General features: G+C 39.5%; 1 protein-coding gene across 1 annotated transcript; it reads left to right on the forward strand.

Moving 5' to 3' along the window:
• The first annotated feature begins 575 nt into the window (after positions 1–575).
• On the forward strand, positions 576–24,149 carry LOC141022168 (putative ripening-related protein 4). Its single transcript, XM_073498309.1, has 2 exons — positions 576–1,111; positions 23,962–24,149. The coding sequence occupies exons 1-2, from the start codon at positions 576–578 to the stop codon at positions 24,071–24,073; spliced, it is 648 nt and encodes a 215-aa protein (XP_073354410.1). The 3' UTR covers positions 24,074–24,149.
• Positions 24,150–24,883: the final 734 nt, after the last annotated feature.

Genomic DNA, 24,883 nt, shown 5'->3' on the forward strand with positions numbered 1-24,883 from the left:
GGAAGGTAGCTGCTGGAATTACAAAGCACTGTGAGTAACACCAAATAGAAAATTACAAGAAAAATTAGATACAAGGTTAATCACAAGTGAGTTACATTTGTAACATTTCAATCTATCTTTATGTTAATCTGATGCTACCGAGCTAGACCTTAATCTTGGCGGCTTCCATCCCCCAGATATAATACAAGTAGGAAACGTACATCACTCTTGATACAGATAGTCTCAACTAGTTACTTTACACTACTTCACTATCCATGTCATTCACTCGGATGTTCACGCATGCCTCCACCTCGGCTATTAATGGAAGCTCCATGCCAAAAGTTCATTAAATAAAATAAAGAAGAGAGGGTTGTTTAAAAGTATATGTTGCACGCCCAAATGTTACAAGCCTGAAGGTTGCAGAACATCAACCATCTCTGGGTTACAAAACCGAAGAAACGAGACTGAATTATATAACCCAGTTGTTGTTCCTTGGGGCTTGGGCCCTATATAAAGAACATGGATTAACCAATATATCCTCACAAACACACAAGCACAAATTGCAGATTTGCAAGCAACGTGAGTACCTCACAGACATGGCTAACTTGAAGAAGCTATTAGCTATGTTTGCTCTCGTGATGCTCCTGTCACAGCTTCGCGTCCATGGTGTCTCCGTGTCCGCGGGCAGCAGCGCGAACGTTACTACAGAGACCAAACATCTTCGCGGCAGGTGCCACATCAATGGCTTCCTACATGGAAAATCCGGTGGCTGCAACAGGGATCACGGCTCGGTCTGCTGTAAAGACGGTCTCCGCTACCCGCAATTCAGGTGCTCGCCCCTGGTGTCGGCTGACACGCCGGCGATCCTAAATCTGAACAGCTTCGCACGAGGTGGAGCCGGCGGCGGCAAATCGTTCTGCGATAACCGCTTCCACAAGGACATCGAGCTGGTGGTGGCGCTGTCCATAGGGTGGTTGCGCCTGGACGGCAAGTGCAGGTTCAACAAGATGATCCGCATCAATGGGAACGGGCGTGCCGTGCTGGCCAAGGTCGTCGACGAGTGCGACTCAGTGTACGGCTGCGACGCTGAGCACAACTTCGAGTCATTGTGCCCATACAATGATGTAGACGCGTTACCGGCCGTGTGGAAGGCGCTGGGGCTCAAGGAGGAGATTGGAGTGTTCAAGATCACTTGGTATGATGTGTGAGCTATGCCATGAAGATCTTGCATTAAGCTATGTACACGCAGATATGAGGAAGCGTAGATGTATGCGTTCTTGATACGTCTCCAATCTATCTATCTATCTATCTATCTATACCTATACTAATTAGCGACTCCCATGAAATTACCACGTTAATCAGTAATTAGGACCGTTAATCTGGTGGGACCGAGTTATTACGGTGTAGATCAACCCATCTATCTAATCCTCAACTTTTTTTTTCTTAATTCGGCAAAAAAATTGCAATCGCTTAAAAAAGAGTCGTATACCGGTTCTAAAAACAGAACCCTAAGTAGTCACGATCCAAACTCCCATCTCAGAAAAATTGTTGGCCAACACAACGTAAAAGATTAGATATTGCACGCTGCTAAAAAAAGATTTGATGGTGCACGCTCCTTTTTTTTCTTGGCTGTTGCAATCCCTAACGTGAGAAACATGGTTTCTTCAACCAATAAAACAGACCTCCATCCTAGATCTAGCGGGTGCTTTTCTCCTCCCTTTCGTACACGACCCTTCCATGGCGCTCTCAAGCTAGGCGACCGCTGGTCTCCTCTGCACGACGCTTCTGTTCGGACTCTCCGCTGCTATCCTTGAGGTGTGTTTTTCTTCTGATCTCTACTCCCATCTCCACAATTCCTATTGTCTACATACTCTCTCTTCTTTCTCTCTCGATGTCAGGTCATTGCCATCCTCTCAGATTTGTACAAAAAGCTCTGAGCTCATGTTGCTGCCGCCACAGGAAGTGCATCATACCTCCTATCTTCTCTCCCATGTTCTCACGGAGGCGCGCGTGTGTGCGCATCTCGCTGGATTTGCTACATGCTAGGTTCCTGCAGGAGCGCATTGAGAATGAGAGTAATCATTGATGCCATCATAGATGGAAGGGGACGGCCAGGATAAAGGTAATCATCACAAGAAAAAGTTCATCGCGACTAGACGTCCACCATACATGTTCCTCCCAAGCGGCATGACCTAGAACTTGCCACCGACTTCAATTAGGACGTGCTGATCACCAGCTATCCTCTGAGCGCAAAGGGGTCAGCATAAATACCATGCAGCTTTCTCCCAATTCTTCCCACCCCCTTCTAAATCCTGGGAGTTGCTCTCTATTTGTCAAGGAATTGTGAAGTTTGGTTTCTCACCTAAATCCTGGGAGTTGCTCTATGTGTTCAAGGAATTGTGAAGTTTGGTTTCTGGCCTAAATCCTGGGAGTTTCCCTCTATGTGAGGCTTTTGATAGTTGCGCATATAGAATAAACATCATCTCTTGATTTAGAGGTGATCGAATTTATGGGTTTGCTTATCAGTTGGTGCATTCATATAGTTAATATGATAAATGTATGTTCCGATAAAATTTCAGAATTGATACCCACACGACAAGCTATCTGTTCTATTGCAGAAGCATGGAAAATTAGAACGCCAAGTTTCATCATCTTAATGTGTTTATGTTTCTCTTTGTATTTTGTAGCAAGTGGTAACTGTTACTGTTGCTTTTATCCCAACAGGCATGATCAATGATTGGTGCTTCGTTTCTCAAGTAAACCAAACTGTTGTATTACATGGATTATCCTAATTAACTAGAGAGGGTTTTGTCATCTTCATGTCTTTCTCTCCCTCCTTATACCATGCAGCAAGTGCTAATTCTACTCACAAATAAACTCAACTGTGTGCTGATTTGATTTCACATATATTATGATGTCATGGTTTTTAGGATTTTTTTTCTGGATCTACCAGATCAGATTTAGGAGCTACCTACTATGTGAGGCGAATATCAAAATGATCTACAAAGAAACTGACTCCAAAAGTAGTTTACCACATCGAATTGCAAGGTAAAGCAAGAGAAACTAGCAGGTACGTGATGTTAACTTTTCTTTCTATTGTGTCGGTTTTGGTTCAGATTAAATATCCTTGCATGATGTGCAATTTTCAATGGAATGGTGCGTTCCTCAAAATTATATTTTTGTTTTACGATGCAGGATTCAGCAGAACCACACCTAGATATGGAGTGGTTCATGGCCGTAAAACATGGCTAACCTGTTATATGGCGTTCTGAATCCGAGTGTCCATCCGTTATTGCACTATTAGTTATTTATATGCAGTGTCACTGCTTGAAATGCTTCTTTTATAATTGTAATACTTAGCAATGTCGTGTCGCTACCTATCATGGCTGGGGATTCTTGGCGTGTTTGATCGTAGCATCACCTAGCGTTTGGAGGGCAATGTCGAACAAGCTCACGAGTGATATTGACTCTGTTTCAATTATCTTATGTTGAAATTTTTGTAGCTTTGAAGTACCTATGGCCCTGTGTTCGTTAGTGTTTTCTTCTTCTGAAAACCAGTCTAATTGTAACTCTGCTAATACTGATACGGTAACTCTGTATTGCCAACTTTCATATTTTATATATTTGTTATCAAATGAATTTACGTCTCATGGTCTTCCCTCTTCCCATGTTTGCATGCAGCTAACTTGGTATCTCTTTGCTGCAATATGTCACAGATTGAGCTGCAGTCTGAACTTTAAAATATGGCATGCTATCCAGGGTTTGCTATAATAGTAGGATACTACGATTTATATTGTACTTGGTTGTATCCCTGTTGTAGTATTTTTAGGCTTTCTCTAGGCTTTGTTGTTAGTTGGGGATCATGGTCATAGACTCGACTGTACCATAGGTATTGATTCAGTGTCCTTATATTTGCAAGTAGTAGTTACTCAAGCATCAACTTATGTTTTTTCCACTGTTTTGCTATGATACATTACAGCCCTCAACGTCTGTATTCTGCATACAGTGTGGGGCTGGATTTGGAGAACACCATCGAGAAACATGACACTCCAACTGTCCAACATAAAACATCTTCTACCCTTAAGGTTTTTCTTATTAGTGTATTTTTAGTTTTTTTACTTATGATTATGCACACATGCCATGTTTGGAGATAGTTATATTATATACCTACGAAAAAGAGTCCATCATGGGTGATCCGAGGAGTACCATAAATAGCCTTTTAATTCATATAGCATTGACTCCCATGCATTCGATCTGATATTCTAAAAGGTACATTTAACAACTTATTTGTTCAAATTTTCTACACATTTGGCTCAAGTATCAAATTTGAATGTTGAATTTGTCTTCTTAATATTTTGACCTATTTTGCAATGAGGTAAAATTCAGTTGTTTACTTTTATGCCTTATTGTCCTCTGAGATCTAGCCTGCTTGCGTCATTGTGGTGTCACGGCCGGGGTATCCCAACCTTTGAGACTCGGGGTGCAACAACATAGGGTAACTGTGAGAGAACCTAGCTGGCTGTCGTGGCTTGCTTGGGTAGGAAACGTGAGTTGTATGTGCTGGCCCTGCATAGTGGAGTTACGGACGATGATGATGCACTGCAACGTGTACACCACCGTGTACTGGCCAGTGCTGAAGTTCAATTTATTAGGACGAACAAGACTGCAACAGACAAGCAATACTTTGTACGTGACAGTTGCTAAAATTGAAACCCTGTTGCCGGAGAAACATAGTAACATCAGCCATGTTTTGTCCGGTGCTGAAATCATGCATGTATTTTGATGTCAATGATGTGGTTGACAATTTAATACTCACCGCAGGTACTCGCTCCTCCTCCATAAACTGTCCAGTTTCATATCTGTACCAGTTCAGTCTGTTGGACAGCTATTGTCCTAAAGATAGTAACTCTGTCCATCCTATATCTTTTGCTTTGTTTGTTTCTTTACAAGAAACTTAACGTGGTTGATGTGGCTCGGCAAGACTCAATTAGTAAATACACAAATGAAGATATTAGTGAGTATTGTCAGATTTTTTGTACTATCTTATCCTTTCATTGACATATGTATATTGTGAGTATAGGAATCGACCAGTTCTATAATATATAATAGGATAATACAATTTTAGTGTAACATATTTGGTAACCATACGTATATGCAAGTTATATGACAAAGAATTTATTCAAAAGAGTAGAACATTTTTGACACATGGTAACAAATATGCATTGTTGTATGTTATAAGTCTCAATGATCAATTACTATTTAAATGATTGTTTCAAACAAAAATTGTAGATAACAAATGTTAATAGAAGTAATCCCTCGGTTCCAGAATGTAGCTATGTGTTTGATCTCTCTCTCTCGTGTTCTTGAGGTGGTACGATCTTGATGTATCGCGAGCTTTGCTATTATAGTTGGATCTTATGATGTTTCTCCCCCTCTCCTCTCTTGTAATGGATTGAGTTTTCCCTTTGAAGTTATCTTATCGGGTTGAGTCTTTAATGATTTGAGAACACTTGATGTATGTCTTGCATGTGCTTATCTGTAGTGACAATGGGATATCACGTGATCCACTTGATGTATGTTTTGGTGATCAACTTGCGAGTTCCGTGAACTTATGCATAGGGGTTGGCACACGTTTTCGTCTTGGCTCTCCGGTAGAAACTTTGGGGCACTCTTTGAAGTTCTTTGTGTTGGTTTGAATAGATGAATCTGAGATTGTGTGATGCATATCGTATAATCATACCCACGGATACTTGAGGTGACATTGGAGTATCTAGGTGACATTAGGGTTTCGGTTGATTTGTGTCTTAAGGTGTTATTCTAGTATGAACTCTATGATAGATCGAACGGAAAGAATAGCTTCGTGTTATTTTACTACGAACTCTTGAATAGATCGATCAGAAAGGATAACTTTGAGGTGGTTTCGTACCCTACAATAATCTCTTCGTTTGTTCTCCACTATTAGTGACTTTGGAGTGACTCTTTGTTGCATGTTGAGGGATAGTTATAAGATCCAATTATGTTATTATTTTTGAGAGTACGTGCACTAGTGAAAGTATGAACCTTAGGCCTTGTTTCCTAGCATTGCAATACCGTTTGGGCTCACTTTTATCACTTGTTACCTTGCTGTTTTTATATTTTCATATTACAAAAACCTATATCTACCATCCACATTGCACTTGTATCACCATCTCTTCGCCGAACTAGTGCACCTATACAATTTACCATTATATTAGGTGTGTTGGGGACACAAGAAACTCTTTGTTATTTGGTTGCAGGGTTGTTTGAGAGAGACCATCTTCATCATACGCCTCCCACGGATTGATAAACCTTAAGTCATCCACTTGAGGGAAATTTGCTACTGTCCTACAAACCTCTACACTTGGAGGCCCAACAACGTCTACAAGAAGAAGGTTATGTAGTAGACATCAGTTGTTCTCTTGGTGGTGGAGTTGCTGCTAATTAAAATAAGCCACCACTCGCTTGTATTTGATATTTTCACAACTTTATGTATTTGTCCTGTCTCGGTGCTATATTTACGATTCACATTGATACGTCCATTTTGCATCATGCTTTTATATCGATATTTATTGCATTATGGGTTGTTATTACACTTTATGTTACAATACTTATGCCTATTCTCTCTTATTTTACAAGGTTTATACGAAGAGGGAGATTGCCGGCAGCTGGAATTCTGGGCTGGAAAATGAGCAAATATTAGAGACCTATTCTGCACAACTCCAAAAGTCCTGAAACTTCACGGAAGTCATTTTTGGAATTTATAAAAAAATACTAAGCGAAGAAAATACCAGAGGGGGCCCACACCCTGGCCACGAGGGTGGGGGGAGCGCCCTACCCCCCTGGGGGCGCGCCCCTGCCTCGTGGGCCCCCTGGCAGGCCTCCGGTGCCCATCTTTGGCTATATGGTGTCTTCTACCCTGGAAAAAATCATAAGCAACCTTGCGGGACGAAACACCACCGCCACAAGGCGGAACCTTGGCGGAACCAATCTAGGGCTCCGGCGGAGCTGTTTGATAATCCCCAAGTGCAAGGAATCATCGTAGCAATTTCCAAAGGTGGAAGTGATAAGTATGGAGTGTCGAACCCACAAGGTGCTAAAGGTAAGATCAATATTCTCTCAAGCCCTATCTGCCACTGATACGACTCTACGTGCACCGAACGTGTGCTTCCAACTAGAAACGAGAAATAAAACTACGTTGTGGGTATGAAGTGGATAACCTTGTATGATATCGGAGAGCTAAAATATAAAAGTAGGTGCTGTTATCATGAAGTTAGAATATATTACCAAATATTATAAATAGCGAGTGTGGAATAATGGTGGATCGGTGTGCGGAATTGTCCTAGGCAATTGTTAACAAGACCGATAGTTGTCATTGCAATTCCATATGAGGGAGAGGCATAAGCTAACATACTTTCTCTACTTGGATCATATGCACTTATGATTGGAACTCTAGCAAGCATCCGCAACTACTAAAGATCATTACGGTAAAACCCAACCATAGCATTAAAGCATCAAGTCCCCTTTATCCCATACGCAACAATCCCCTTACTCGGGTTTATGCTTCTATCACTCAAGCAACCCACTATAAGTGAATCATGAACGTATTGCAACACCCTACAGCGGGAATCCCTCACGCTTGCGCGACACGGAGGGCACCATAGGACAGCACCAAAATAAAACATACAACTCGTACCAATCTAGATCATCAATCAACCCAAAGACAAAGGATATCTACTCAAAACATCATAGGATGGCAACACATCATTGGATCATAATATGTGGCATAAAGCACCATGTTCAAGTAGGGATTACAGCGGGGTGCGGGAGAGTGGACCGCGTAAAAGAGATGAGGATGGTGGTGATGATGGTGATGTTGATGAAGACGATCACTGTGGCGATGATTCCCCTCCCGATGGCACTCCGACGCCACCGGAAGAGAAGAGGAGAAGTTCTCCCCCTTGTGCTTCCTCCTCCATGGCCTCCGGTGATGATGGCCCCCTCCGGCAGGGTGCCAGAGAGGGCCTAGATTGATTTCTCGTGGCTACAGAGGCTTGCGGCGGCGGAACTTCCGATCTAGGTTAATTTTCCGAGGCTTCTGTATTTATAGGAATTTTTGGCGTCGGTCTCACGTCAAGGAGGTGTCCGAGCTATCCACGAGGCAGGCCCACGCGCCCAGGGGTGGGCGCGCCCCCCACCCTCGTGGGCAGCTCGGAACTCTTCTGGCCCAACTCCGATGCTCTGTGATCTTCTTTTGGTCCATAAAAAATCATCAAAAATTGGCACATCAATTGGACTCCGTTTGGTATTCCTTTTCTTCAAAACTCAAAAACAAGGAGAAAACAGAAACTGGCATTGGGCTCTAGGTTAATAGGTTAGTCCCAAAAATCATATAAAATAGCATATAAATGCATATAAGACATCTAAGATGGATAACATAATAGCATGAATACTTCATAAATTATAGATACGTTGGAGACGTATCAGGATCCCCAAGCTTAATTCCTGCTCGTCCTCGAGTAGGTAAATGATAAAAGAAATAATTTATGAAGTGTGAATGCTAGCAGGTGCACAAGTTTGATCAATTATAATTTCAGTCACCTTTTCTAGCATCATTATATGTCATAACAGTAGCTCATCTCATAAAACTTCTCATGATAAAGTAACAAGCTATTCACATGTTAAAGTATGGATCATAAACTTTCTTGAAAACTAACAAACCGTGTTATCAGTCATCAAACAATTACAATTCATCTTATTTTCAGGAAGAGTCTATGTCAGAGCTTTGATTTAGCAAACTCCACATACTCAACTATCATTTAGTCTTTCACAATTGCTAACACTCACGCGATATTTATGGGTTCAAAGTTTTAATCAGACACAGAGAAAGATAGGGGCTTATAGATTCGCCTCCCAACCTTTTACCTCAAGGGTAATGTCAACAATAATAGTTCATGATGCCTTACATCCAATTGGATATATATATCAGAATCTTTCCAACACAATGTGCTTGCCAAAGGATAAAATGTAAAAAAGGAAAGGTGAAAATCACCATGACTCTTGCATAAGGGTAAGAGATAAAAGTAGAAGATAGGCCCTTCGCAGAGGGAAGCAGAGGTTGCCATGCGCTTTCAGGGTTGGATGCACAAAATCTTAATGCGAAAGAACGTCACTTTATATTGCCACTTGTGATATGGACCTTTATTATGCAGTCCGTCGCTTTTATTTCTTCCACATCACAAGATCGTATAAAGCTTATTTCCTCCACACTAATCAATCATACATATTTAGAGAGCAATTTTTATTGCTTGCACCGATGACAACTTACTTGAAGGATCTTTCTCAATCCATAGGTAGGTATGGTGGACTCTTTTGGCAAAACCGGGTTTAAGGGTATTTCGAAGCACAAGTAGTATCTCTACTTAGTGCAAAGAATTTGGCTAGCATGAGGGGGAAAGGCAAGCTCAACGTGTTGGGCGATCCATGACAATATACTTTATTTCAGATATAAGAAAACATAACCCATTACGTTGTCTTAATTGTCCAACATCAACCTTTTTGCATGTCATATTTTAATGAGTGCTCACAATTACAAAAGATGTCCAAGATAGTATATTTATATGTGAAATCCCTCTTCCTTCAATATTCTTTCATGATTTTTTCAAGTGACCAATTCTACGTTTGCTAACTTTCAATAAGTTTACTACCTATAATTATTGTCTGTGAAGTCATTACTCCCCATGTTATAAGCATATGAAACATATATAAATTCAGATTTATGGCATCAACTCATTCTACCAATTACTCATAGGATGTACGTGAAGCACATGAGCAAATGACAAACTACTCCAAAAGATATGAGTGAAGAACACTGAGTAGTCAAATAATTAACTAGCCATGGGAGGATTCTTTTTCATTCAATATTTCAGATCCAATGATTTTATTCAAACAGCAAGTAAAACTGAAAATACGCTCCAAGCAAAACACATATCATGTGACGAATAAAAATATAGCTCCGAGTAAGGTATACCGATAGTTTTGAAGACGAAAGAGGGGATGCCTTCCGGGGCATCCCCAAGCTTAGGTACTTGAGTCTTCCTTGAATATTACCTTGGGGTGCCTTGATCCCCAAGCTTAGGGTCTTTCCACACCTTATTCTCCTCATATCTATATCTCACCCAAAGCTTGAAAACTTCAATCACACAAAACTTAACCAATCTTCGTGAGATAGGTTAGTATGATAAAGAGTAAACCATTCACTTTGGTACTGTTAAGGACAAGTTTCATAATTGTTCTCACACAATGCCTACTGTACCATATCATTTCTACAATTTATATTGAGAAATATAAGTCATAGAAACTAGAAAACAAGCAAACTATGCAATGAAAACAGAATCTGTCAGAAACAGAACAGTCTGTAATGATCTGAACATAAACCATACTTCTGCTACTCCAGAAATTATGAAATAAATTGGTGGACTTGAGGAATTTGTCTATTAATCTTCTGCAAAAATAATCAACTCAAAAGCACTCTTCTGTAAAAAATGACAGCTAATCTCGTGAGCGCAAAGTTTCTGTTTTTTACAGCAAGATCACATTGACTTTCTCCCAAGTCTTCCCAAAGGTCTTACTTGGCACTTTATTGAAACAAAAGCTATAAAACATGATTAATACAGTAGCTTAATCATTTAAACACACAAAAACAGTAAGGGCAAATATTGGGTTGTCTCCCAACAAGCGCTTTTCTTTAATGCCTTTTAGCTAGGCATGATGATTTCAATGATGCTCATATAAAAGATAAGAATTGAAACATAAAGAGAGCATCATGAAGAATATGACTAGCACATTTGAATCTAACCAACTTCCTATGCCTAGGGATTTTGTGAACACATAATTTATAGGAACAAGAATCAACTAGCATAGGAAGGAAAAACAAGTATAACTTCAAAACTTTAAGCACATAGAGAGGAAACTTGATATTATTGCAACTCCTACAAGCATATATTCCTCCCTCATAATAATTTTCAGTAGAATCATGAATGAATTCAACAATATAACCATCACATAAAGCATTCTTTTTAGGATCTACAAGCATAGAAATTTCTCTACTCTCCACATAAGCAAAATTCTTCTCATTCGGAATAGCGGGATCACTAGTTCCTAAAGTTGACACTCTTCCAAACCCGCTTTAGATGATAGTATTATTCATACTCCAAAATATATAAGTGAAGTTCATGGAGCATTCTACAATTAATATAGACTAACCAATATCCAAGCTCAAAATATATAAGTGAAGCACACAAAGCATTCTATAAAACCATACTCAAAAGATTTAAGTGAAGCACAAAGAGCAATTCTACAAGATCATACTTAAAAGATATAAGTGAAGCACATGAAGTATTCTATAAATCAATGCAGGGCTATCTCATGCTAGCATGGTTCTTAAAGGAAAAACAAAAACACAAAGGACACACACCATGTGAACAAAACAAAAAACCGAGGTATACCGATATTTGTTGAAGAAGAAAGATGGGATGCCAACCGGGGCATCCCCAAGCTTAGATGCTTGAGTATCCTTTGAAATATTTACTTGGGGTGCCTTGGGCATCCCCAAGCTTGAACTCTTGTCTCTCTTTATTCTTCTCATATTGATAACTCCTCGTTCTTCGAACACTTCATCCACAAAAACTTTGTGAGATCCGTTAGTGTAATAAAGCAAATCACTACCTTTAGGTACTGTAATGAACTCATTCTTTTTTTATATTGGTGTTGAACTTACTGTATTCCAACTTCTCTATGGTTCATACCCCCCGATACTAGCCATAGATTCATCGAAATAAGCAAACAACACACGCAAAACAGAATCTGTTAAAAACAGAACAGTCTGTAGTAATCTGGAAGTTTGGTAAACTTCTGTAACTCCTAAAATTATGAAATAAATTTGACAATTTAAAAAAATCGTACAGAAGTAATGTGAAAAACGTTTCAGACCCATTTGACTCTCCAGTAAAAAATGTAAAATCACGCACTATAGCCAAAGTTTCTGTTTTTGTTCTGCACATAGTAAACAAGCAATCTAATCATCCTAAAACCAAAGCTTGGCACATTATTTTTATATACAATGAATATATACAAGGGGATAATTATTTACAGAGAAACTTCCATGAAAAATTCTACATTGTTTCGGTGAGCATGAACACAAGTGATCAAGGTCGACCCTCACTTCTTCAATGCATAACTTTCCAATCACTTCTCTTTTTGAAAAACTTTTTAGGCATGAGAGGCAAGTAAAAAAATTGTATTTTCATTCTTTTAAATTTTTTGTATGTTTCACCCACAACTAAACAGAAACAAAAAGTAAAAACAAAATCTACTTAGTGAAGAAAGCAAACAAGCACACACGAGAATATCAACCCCACGCTATTGCTCCCCGGCAACGGCGCCAGAAAAGAGCTTGATAATCCCCAAGTGCAAGGAATCATCGTAGCAATCTCCAAAGGTGGAAGTGATAAGTATGGAGTGTCGAACCCACAAGGAGCTAAAGGTAAGATCAATATTCTCTCAAGCCCTATCTGCCACTGATACGACTCTACATGCACCGAACGTTTGCTTCCAACTAGAAACGAGAAATAAAACTACGTTGTGGGTATGAAGTGGATAACCTTGTGATATCGGAGAGCTAAAATATAAAAGTAGGTGCTGTTATCATGAAGTTAGAATATATTACTAAATATTATAAATAGCGAGTGTGGAATAATGGTGGATCGGTGTGCGGAATTGTCCTAGGCAATTGTTAACAAGACCGATAGTCGTCATTGCAATTTCATATGAGGGAGAGGCATAAGCTAACATACTTTCTCTACTTGGATCATATGCACTTATGATTGGAACTCTAGCAAGCATCCGCAACTACTAAAGATCATTAAGGTAAAACCCAACCATAGCATGAAACCATCAAGTCCCCTTTATCCCATACGCAACAATCCCCTTACTCGGGTTTATGCTTCTGTCACTCAAGCAACCCACTATAAGTGAATCATGAACGTATTGCAACACCCTACAGCGGGAATCCCTCACGCTTGCGCGACACGGAGGGCACCATAGGACAGCACCAAAATAAAACATCCAACTCGTACCAATCTAGATCATCAATCAACCCAAAGACAAAGGATATCTACTCAAAACATCATAGGATGGCAACACATCATTGGATCATAATATGTGGCATAAAGCACCATGTTCAAGTAGGGATTACAGCGGGGTGCGGGAGAGTGGACCGCGTAAAAGAGATGAGGATGGTGGTGATGATGGTGATGTTGATGAAGACGATCACCGTGGCGATGATTCCCCTCCCGATGGCACTCCGGCGCCACCGGAAGAGAGGAGGAGAGGTTCTCCCCTTGTGCTTCCTCCTCCATGGCCTCCGGTGATGATGGCCCCCTCCGGCAGGGTGCCAGAGAGGGCCTATATTGATTTCTCGTGGCTACAGAGGCTTGCGGCGGCGGAACTTCCGATCTAGGTTAATTTTCTGAGGTTTCTGTATTTATAGGAATTTTTGGCGTCGGTCTCACGTCAAGGAGGTGTTCGAGCAGTCCACGAGGCAGGCCCACGCGCCCAGGGGGTGGGCGCGCCCCCCACCCTCGTGGGCAGCTCGGGACTCTTCTGGCCCAACTCCGATGCTCCGTGGTCTTCTTTTGGTCCGTAAAAAATCATCAAAATTGGCACATCAATTGGACTCCGTTTGGTATTCCTTTTCTGCAAAACTCAAAAACAAGGAGAAAATAGAAACTGGCACTGGGCTCTAGGTTAATAGGTTAGTCCCAAAAATCATATAAAATAGCATATAAATGCATATTAAACATCCAAGATGGATAATATAATAGCATGAATACTTCATAAATATAGATACGTTGGAGACGTATCACTGTTCTGTCGGGGAAACTTCCCTCCGGGAAGGGGAAATCATCACCATCGTCATCACCAACGATCCTCTCATTGGGAGGGGGTCAATCTTCATCTACATCTTCACCAGCACCACCTTCTCTCAAACCCTAGTTCATCTCTTGTATCCAATCTTTGTATCCAAACCTCAGATTGGTACCTGTAGGTTGCTAGTAGTGTTGATTATTCCTTGTAGTTGATGCTAGTTGGTTTATTTGGTGGAAGATCATATGTTCAGATCCATTATGCATATTAATACTCTCTGATTATGAACATGAATATGCTTTGTGAGTAGTTATGTTTGTTCCTGAGGACATGGGAGAAGTCTTGCTATTAGTAGTCATGTAAATTTGGTATTCGTCCAATATTTTGATGAGATGTATGTTGTCTTTCCTCTAGTGGTGTCATGTGAACGTCGACAACATGACACTTCACCATTGTTTGGGCCTAGAGGAAGGCATTGGGAAGTAATAAGTAGATGATGGGTTGCTAGAGTGACAGAAGCTTAAACCCTAGTTTATGCGTTGCTTCGTAAGGGGCTGATTTGGATCCATATGTTTCATGCTATGCTTAGGTTTACCTTAATACTTCTTTTGTAGTTGCGGATGCTTGCAATAGGGGTTAATCATAAGTGGGATGCTTGTCCAAGTAAGGGCAGCGCCCAAGCACCGGTCCACCCACATATCAAATTATCAAAGTAACGAACACGGATCATATGAGCGTGATGAAAACTAGCTTGACGATAATTCCCATGTGTCCTCTGGAGCGTTTTCCTTCATATAAGAGTTTGTCCAGGCTTGTCCTTTGCTACAAAAAGGATTGGGCCATCTTGCTGCACCTTATTTACTTTCATTACTTGTTACCCGTTACAAATTACCTTATCACAAAACTATCTGTTACCGATAATTTCAGTGCTTGCAGAGAATACCTTACTGAAAAACCACTTATCATTTCCTTCTGCTCCTCGTTGGGTTCGACACTCTTACTTATCGAAAGGACTACGATAGATCCCCTATACTTGTGGTTCATCAAGACTCTTTTCTGGTGCCGTTGCCGGGGAGTGAAGCACCTTTGGTAGGTGGAATTTGGTAAGGAAAAATTTATATAGTGTGCTGAAATTTACTGTCACTTGTTACTATGGAAAACAATCCTTTGAGGGGTTTGTTCGGGGTATCTTCACCTCGTCCGGAACCACAATTAGCTACCCCTCAACCTACTGAACCTACTGAAAATGTTTATTTTGAAATTCCTTCGGGTATGGTAGAGAAACTGCTAGCTAATTCTTTTACAGGAGATGGAACATTGCATCCTGATTTACACCTAATCTATGTGGATGAAGTCTGTGGATTATTTAGGCTTGCAGGTATGCCCGAGGTTGTTATCAAGAAGAAGGTCTTCCCTTTATCTTTCAAGGGAGAGGCATTGACATGGTATAGGCTATGTGATGACATGGGATCATGGAACTACAAGCGATTGAAATTGGAATTTCATCAGAAGTTTTATCCTATGCATCTTGTTCATCGTGATCGTAATTATATATATAATTTTTGGCCTCGTGAAGGAGAAAGCATCGCTCAAGCTTGGGGGAGGCTTAACTCAATGTTATATTCATGCCCCAATCATGAGCTCTCAAGAGAAATGATTATTCAAAAATTTTATGCTCGGCTTTCTCTCAATAATCGCTCCATGCTCGATACTTCTTGTACTGGCTCTTTTATGATGAAGACTATTGAATTCAAATGGGATTTGTTGTAAAGAATTAAACGCAACTCTGAAGATTGGGATCTCGGCGAAGGTAAGGATTTAGGTATAACACCTAATTTTGATTGTGTTAAATCTTTTATGAATACCGATGCTTTCCGTGAATTTAGCACTAAATATGGAATTGACTCTGAGATAGTAGCTTCTTTCTGTGAATCATTTGCTACTCATGTTGATATCCCTAAGGATAAGTGGTTTAAATATAATCCTCCCACTGAAGTAAAAGTAGTTGCACCTATTAAAGTTGAAGAAAAGAGTATCACTTATAATGATCCTATTGTTCCTACTGCTTATGTTGAGAAACCACCTTTCCCTGTTAGAATAAAGGATCATGCTAAAGCTTCAACTATAGTCAACAAAAGTAATATTAGGACACCCAAACCCCCTGAACAAATTAAAGTTGAACCTAATATTGCTATGGTTAAAGATCTCTTGGCTGATAATATTGATGGGCATGTTATTTACTTCTGTGATGAAGCTGCTAGAATTGCTAAACCTGGTGCTAAGGATAAACATAGACCTGTTGTGGGTATGCCTGTTATTTCGGTTAAAATAGGAGATCATTGTTATCATGGCTTATGTGATATGGGTGCTAGTGCCAGTGCAATACCTCATTCTTTATACGAAGAAATTATGCATGATATTGCGCCCGCTGAGTTAGAAGGTATTGATGTTACAATTAAGCTTGCCAATAGAGATACTATATCACCGATTGGGATTTTTAGAGATGTTGAAGTCTTGTGTGGGAAGGTTAAATATCCTGCTGATTTTCTTGTTCTTGGTTCCCCACAAGATAGCTTTTGTCCCATTATATTTGGTAGACCCTTCTTGAACACTATTAATGCTAGGATAGACTGCGAAAAGGATGTTGTTACTATTGGTTTGGGTGATATGTCTCATGAGTTTAATTTTGCTAAATTTCATAGACAACCTCGTGATGAGAAATTGCCTAGTAAGGATGAAATTATTAGTCTTGCTTCTATTGTCGTGCCTCCTAATGATCCTTTAGAACAATATTTGCTTGACCATGAAAATGATATGTTCATGAATGAAATAAGGGAAATAAATGAAGTATTCTTTAAACAGGGTCCTATTCTGAAACACAACTTTCCTGTTGAAATCCTAGGGGATCCTCCTCCTCCCAAGGGTGATCCCGTGTTTGAGCATAAACCATTACCTGATACTCTTAAATATGCTTATCTTGATGAAAAGAAGATATATCATGTTATTATTAGTGCTAACCTTTCAGAGAAGGAGGAAGAGAAATTATTGAAAACTCTGAAGAAGCACCGTGCTGCTATTGGATATACTCTTGATGATCTTAAGGGCATTAGTCCCACTCTATATCAACACAAAATAAATTTGGAGAAAGACGCCAAACCAGTTATTGATCACCAACGATGGCTAAATCCTAAGATGAAAGAAGTGGTAAGAAAAGAAATATTAAAGCTCCTTGAGGCAGGTATAATTTATCTCATTGCTGATAGTCAGTGGGTAAGTCCTGTCCATTGTGTCCCTAAGAAGGGAGGTATTACTGTCGTTCCTAATGATAAAGATGAATTGATCCCGCAAAGAATTGTTACAGGTTATAGGATGGTAATTAATTTCCGCAAATTAAATAAATCTACAAAAAAAGATCATTACCCTTTGCCTTTTATTGATCAAATGCTAGAAAGATTATCCAAACATACACATTTTTGCTTTCTAGATGGTTACTCTGGTTTCTCTCAAATACCTGTGTTAGCTGAGGATCAAGAAAAGACCACTTTTACTTGCCCTTTCAGTACTTTTTCTTATAGACGTATGCCTTTTGGTTTATGTAATGCACCTGCTACCTTTCAAAGATGCATGATGGCTATATTCTCTGACTTTTGTGAAAAGATTTGCGAGGTTTTCATGGATGATTTCTCCGTTTATGGATCCTCTTTTGATGATTGCTTGAGCAACCTTGATCGAGTTTTGTAGAGATGTGAAGAAACTAATCTTGTCTTGAATTGGGAGAAGTGCCACTTTATGGTTAATGAAGGAATTGTCTTGGGGCATAAATTTTCTGAAAGAGGTATTGAAGTTGATAAAGCTAAAGTTGATGCTATTGAAAAGATGCCATGTCCTAAGGACATCAAAGGTATAAGAAGTTTTCTTGGTCATGCCGGTTTTTATAGGAGGTTCATTAAGGACTTCTCAAAAATTTCTCGGCCTCTGACTAATCTATTACAAAAAGATATACCTTTTGTCTTTGATGATGATTGTGTAGAAGCATTTGAAATACTTAAGAAAGCTTTGATTTCTGCACCTATCGTTTAGCCACCTGATTGGAATTTACCCTTCGAAATTATGTGTGATGCTAGCGATTATGCTGTAGGTGCTGTTCTAGGACATAGAGTTGATAAGAAGCTAAATGTTATCCAATATGCTAGTAAAACTCTAGATAGTGCCCAGAGAAATTATGCTACTACTGAAAAAGAATTTTTAGCAGTTGTATTTCCTTGTGATAAGTTTAGACCTTATATTGTTGATTCTAAAGTAACTATTCACACTGATCATGCTGCTATTAAATATCTTATGGAAAAGAAAGATCCTAAACCTAGACTAATTAGATGGGTTCTCCTACTAGAAGAATTTGATTTGCATATTATTGATAGAAGGGGAGCTGAGAACCCCGTTGCAGACAACTTGTCTAGGTTAGAGAATGTTCTTGATGACGCACTACCTATTGATGATAGCTTTCCTGATGAACAATTAGCTTTTATAAATGCTTCTCGTACTGCTCCATGGAATGCTGATTATGCTAATTACATTTTTGCTAAATTTATACCACCTAGTTTCACATACTAGCAAAAGAAAAAGTTTTTCTATGATTTGAGACATTACTTTTGGGATGACCCACATCTTTATAAAGAAGGAGTAGATAGTGTTATTAGACGTTGTGTACCTGAGCATGAACAGGAACAGATCCTACGCAAGTGTCACTCCGAGGCTTATGGAGGACACCACGCTGGAGATAGAACTGCACATAAGGTATTGCAATCCGGTTTTTATTGGCCTACTCTCTTCAAGGATGCCCGTATGTTTGTCTTGTCTTGTGATGAATGTAAAAGAATTGGTAATATTAGTAGATGTCAAGAAATTCCTATGAATTATTCACTTGTTATTGAACCATTGATGTTTGGGGCTTTGATTATATGGGACCGTTTCCTACCTCTAATGGGTATACACATATTTTAGTTGCTGTTGATTACATTACTAAGTGGGTAGAAGCTATTCCAACTAGTACTACTGATCATAACACCTCTATCAAGATGCTTAAAGAAGTTATTTTTCCAAGGTTTGGAGTCCCTAGATATCTAATGACTGATGGTGGTTCACATTTTATTCATGGTGCTTTCCGTAAAATGCTTGCTAAGTATGATGTTAATCATAGAATTGCATCTCCCTATCACCCACAATCTAGTGGCCAAGTAGAATTGAGTAATAGAGAGCTCAAATTAATTTTGCAAAAGACTGTTAATAGATCTAGAAAGAATTGGTCCAAGAAACTTGACGATGCATTATGGGCCTATAGAACTGCATATAAAAATCCTATGGGTATGTCTCCGTATAAGATGGTTTATGGAAAAGCATGTCACTTACCTCTCGAACTAGAACATAAGGCATATTGGGCTATTAAAGAACTCAATTATAATTTCAAACTTGCCGGTGAGAAGAGGCTATTTGACATTAGCTCACTTGATGAATGGAGAACCCAAGCCTATGAGAATGCCAAATTGTTTAAGGAAAAAGTTCAAAGATGGCATGACAAAAGGATACAAAAGCGTGAGTTTAATGTAGGTGATTATGTTTTGCTATACAACTCTCGCTTAAGATTTTTTGCAGGAAAACTCCTCTCTAAATGGGAAGGTCCTTACATTATCGAGGAGGTCTATCGTTCCGGTGCCATAAAAATCAACAACTTCGAAGGCACAAATCCGAAGGTGGTGAACGGTCAAAGAATCAAACACTATATCTCAGGTAATCCTATAAATGTTGAAACTAATGTTATTGAAACCGTAACCCCGGAGGAGTACATAAGGGACACTTTCCAGAATGTTTCAGACTCCAAAAAGGAATAGGTATGTGGTACGGTAAGTAAACCGACTCCAAAACAGTTCTAAGGGCAATTTTTCTCCGTTTTGGAATATTTAAGAAAATAGGAAATTAAGAAGTAGTCCGGGAAGGACACGAGGCTTCCACGAGGGTGGAGGGCGCGCCCTACCCACCTGGGTGCGCCCCCCTGCCTCGTGGGCACCTCGTGTGCTCTCGGACTCCATTTTCTTGCACGATACTTCTTTTGGTCGGTAAAAATTCATTATATAATCTCCCGAAGATTTTGACCACCGTATCACGCAAATATCCTCTGTTTTTGTTTCGAGCTGTTTCTGTAGCAGATTTGGAGCAAGATGTCATCTCAGGATTCCGACGGAGAGAGCTATGTCTCACACCTCATTGCTGACCCAAAAACCTATGGGGATCTATCTCCGTGTGGTCGAACTATGGATGAGGAGGAGGATGCTCATTTGATGAGGATCAATGATTCAAGTTCGGAGGAGGAGGATTTCCCTCTACCTCAACCTAGGGATATGCACGTGAAGTTCAAGAAGTCTAGTCTCCCTAAGAGGGCTAAACTGTCTAACAACCGATCTATTCCTTCTCGTTTTCGGCAGAAAAGCAAAGGAGATTTATGTGACAAGATCTTGAAGCTGGAATCGGAGGTCGATGATTTAAAGGAGGAAATTGCTCTTCTCAATTACAATATGAAGAAGCTGAAAGCACAATTTACATCATCAACAACTCCATCATCACCACCCCCGAGGAAAGAGATATAATCACATGGGTATGGGCACTCCCCTTGGCAACTGCCAAGCTTGGGGGAGTTGCCCCGGTATCGTATCACCATCACACTCCTATCTTTACCGTTTTTCTTAGTTCGATCCTTTTGGTAATATCTTGATCTAGCAGAATAAAGTTTAGTATGATCTAGTTTTGAGTTTTGCTTTATGATCTTTCTATGTAATCGAGTCCGTGAGCTATAATAAAGATTAGTGTTGAGTCAAGGGCTTGATTAGCTTGCTTTGATCTTCAGGGAATAAAAGAAAAGGAAAGAATAAAAAGAAATAAAGAGATCATATTGATTTTATGAAGAGTAATGACTTCACATATAAAGAGTATGATGCATAAAAGTCGTTGAAAGTTGACAAACATAGCTTTAGTCATCGTTGCAATTAATAGGAAGTAATAAGGAAAGAGAGGTTCTACATATAAATATATTATCTTGGACATCTTTTATGATTGTGAGCACTCATTAAAATATGACATGCTAAAGAGTTGATGTTGGACAAGGAAGACAACGTAATGGGTTATGTTTTCTTATATCCGAAATAAAGTATATTGTCATGGATCATCCAACATGTAGAGCTTGCCTTTCTAGCCAATTCTTTGCACCAATTCTTTGCACCAAGTAGAGATACTACTTGTGCTTCTAAATACTCTTAAACCCAGTTTTGCCATGAGAGTCCACCATACCTACCTATGGATTGAGTAAGATCCTTCAAGTAAGTTGTCATCGGTGCATGCAATAAAAATTCCTCTCTAAATATGTATGATTTATTAGTGTGGAGAAAATAAGCTTTATACGATCTTGTGATGTGGAAGAAATAAAAGCGACGGACTGTATAATAAATGTCCATATCACAAGTGGCAATATAAAGTGACGTTCTTTTACATTAAGATTTCGTGCATCCAACCAAAAGCGCATGACAACCTCTGCTTCCCTCTGCGAAGGGCCTATCTTTTACTTTTATCTTTTACCCTTATGCAAGAGTCATGGTGATCTTCACCTTTCCGTTTTACATTTTATCCTTTGGCAAGCACATTGTGTTGGAAAGATCCTGATATATATATCCAATTGGATGTAAGTTGGCATGAACTATTATTGTTGACATTACCCTTGAGGTAAAAGGTTGGGAGGCGAAACTATAAGCCCCTATCTTTCTCTATGTCCAATTAAAACTCCATAATCATAAGTATTGCGTGAGTGTTAGCAATTTTGAAAGACTAAATGATAGTTGAGTATGTGGACTTGCTGAAAAGCTCTTATATTGACTCTCTCCGATGTTATGATAAATTGCAATTGCTTCAATGACTAAGATTATAGTTGTTGGTTTTCAATGAAGTTTCTGATTCATACTTGACATTGTGAATATATTATTACTTAAGCCTAAGAAATCATATGACAACATTCATTTATGTTGTTGTTATAAGAATGATCATGATGCCTTCATGTCCGTATTTTATTTTATCGACACCTCTATCTCTAAACATGTGGACATATTTATCGTTATCGGCTTCCTCTTGAGGACAAGCGAGGTCTAAGCTTGGGGGAGTTGATACGTCCATTTTGCATCATGCTTTTATATCGATATTTATTGCATTATGGGCTGTTATTACACATTATGTTACAATTACAATACTTATGCCTATTCTCTCTTATTTTACAAGGTTTATACGAAGAGGGAGAATGCCGGCAGCTGGAAAAGGAGAAAATATTGGAGACTTATTCTGCACAACTCCAAAAGTCCTGAAACTTCACGGAAGTCATTTTTGGAATTTATAAAAAATACTGAGCGAAGAAAATACCAGAGGGGGCCCACACCCTGGCCACGAGGCTGGGGGCGCGCCCTACCCCCTGGGCGCGCCCCCTGCCTCGTGGGCCCCCCGGCAGGCCTCCGGTGCCCATCTTTGGCTATATGGTGTCTTCTACCCTGGAAAAAATCATAAGCAACCTTGCGGGACGAAACACCGCCGCCACGAGTCGGAACCTTAGCGGAACCAATCTAGGGCTCCGGCAGAGCTGTTCTGCCGGGGAAACTTCCCTCCGGGAAGGGGAAATCATCACCATCGTCATCACCAACGATCCTCTCATCGGGAGGGGGTCAATCTTCATCAACATCTTCACCAGCACCATCTTCTCTCAAACCCTAGTTCATCTCTTGTATCCAATCTTTGTATCCAAACCTCAGATTGGTACCTGTAGGTTGCTAGTAGTGTTGATTACTCCTTGTAGTTGATGCTAGTTGGTTTATTTGGTGGAAGTTCATATGTTCAGATCCATTATGCATATTAATACTCCTCTGATTATGAACATGAATATGCTTTGTGAGTAGTTACGTTTGTTCCTGAAGACATGGGAGAAGTCTTGCTATTAGTAGTCATGTAAATTTGGTATTCGTTTGATATTTTGATGAGATGTATGCTGTCTTTCCTCTAGTGGTGTCATGTGAACGTCGACAACATGACACTTCACCATTGTTTGGGCCTAGAGGAAGGCATTGGGAAGTAATAAGTAGATGATGGGTTGCTAGAGTGACAGAAGCTTAAACCCTAGTTTATGCGTTGCTTCGTAAGGGGCTGATTTGGATCCATATGTTTCATGCTATGGTTAGGTTTACCTTAATACTTCTTTTGTAGTTGAGGATGCTTGCAATAGGGGTTAATCAGAAGTGGGATGCTTGTCCAAGTAAGGGCAGCGCCCAAGCACCGGTCCACCCACATATCAAATTATCAAAGTAACGAACGCGAATCCTATGAGCGTGATGAAAACTAGCTTGACGATAATTCCCATGTGTCCTCGGGAGCGTTTTCCTTCATATAAGAGTTTGTCCAGACTTGTCCTTTGCTACAAAAAGGATTGGGACATCTTGCTGCACCTTATTTACTTTCATTACTTGTTACCCGTTACAAATTAACTTATCACAAAACTATCTGTTACTGATAATTTCAGTGCTTGCAGAGAATACCTTACTGAAAAACCGCTTATCATTTCCTTCTGCTCCTCGTTGGGTTCGACACTCTTACTTATCGAAAGGACTACGATAGATCCCCTATACTTGTGGGTCATCACACATGTATATGATATTTTTCTTGATTTATGTATTTACCTTGTTTCAGTGCTATATGTATTATTTACGTGTATTTAATATTTTTTGAGATTTATTATTTGCCCAGTTTGGGTACAGTGTGAAATGAAATTGGCAAATACATCAATTTTTTGTTCAACAAGACCTTGCATATATGACTGAGTACACACACACAAACACACACACACACTACCATATGTGATGTTATGCTCGTCATAGACATATATTTCACTATTTATACACAAAAACATTGAATTCTTCGGGCGGTAAAACTCGATGATTTCTGAGTTGTTCCTAGAATCGGTTCTTTCAGCGCCTCCTGGAAAGAAACACCAGTATTAAGAAAAAAGAGAACCCTAAACGATGTGGATGGAGCTGGTGAAATTAAAAACCGCTTTGAGTACCACGAAAGAACAAATTGCTAGTGAATATACAGAGGGAAACTCTAGTGCGTTACATTTGTAATAATTTAATCCGGTAGTGTATTACTTTGATGTTGCCGAGCTACACCTTAATCTTGGTGGATTCCATCCCATATATAATATAAGAAATTTGGAAACATATGTCACTCATACGGATAGTCTAAACTAGTTAGTTAGTTGCACTACTTTCCCATGAATTTCATTCACTCGGTTATTCACAAATGACTATCAATGGAAGCACCATGCCAAAATTCCATTCACTGAAACAAAGAAGGCGGCTGTTTAAAAATATTTGTTGCACGCCCAATTGTTATAAGCCCGAAGGTTGCAGAACACCAACCATCTGTCGGTTGCAAAATCAAAGAAAGAGACTGAATTAATGCAAAAGAAAGTCAAATTTATTGTGAAAAAAATTCCAAACTTTTGTGACTTATTATTATCATTATTATTTTCTATGTGAGGTGTATATACGCCCAGGAACTAAAGGGTATTTCCCACCGGGGCATGCTCTACCATATTTGATGATTTACAGGTTACATACTTATATTTATACCCAATAAAACAGAATTCAAAATACATTTGAATTCTTTGGGCGATAAAATACCGAGATTTCTGAGTTTTTCCAAAAACCGATTCTTCTGGTGCCTCCCAAAAAAACACCTGGTATGGAGAAGGGCGTGGAAGGTAGCTGCTGGAATTACAAAACGCTTTGAGTAACACCAAATAGAACATTACAAGAAAAATTAGATACAAGGTTAATCACAAGTGAGTTACATTTGTAACAATTCAATCTATCTTTTTGTTATTCTGATG

This window comes from Aegilops tauschii, chromosome 5 (assembly GCF_002575655.3).
Source record: "Aegilops tauschii subsp. strangulata cultivar AL8/78 chromosome 5, Aet v6.0, whole genome shotgun sequence".
NCBI lineage: Eukaryota > Viridiplantae > Streptophyta > Magnoliopsida > Poales > Poaceae > Aegilops > Aegilops tauschii.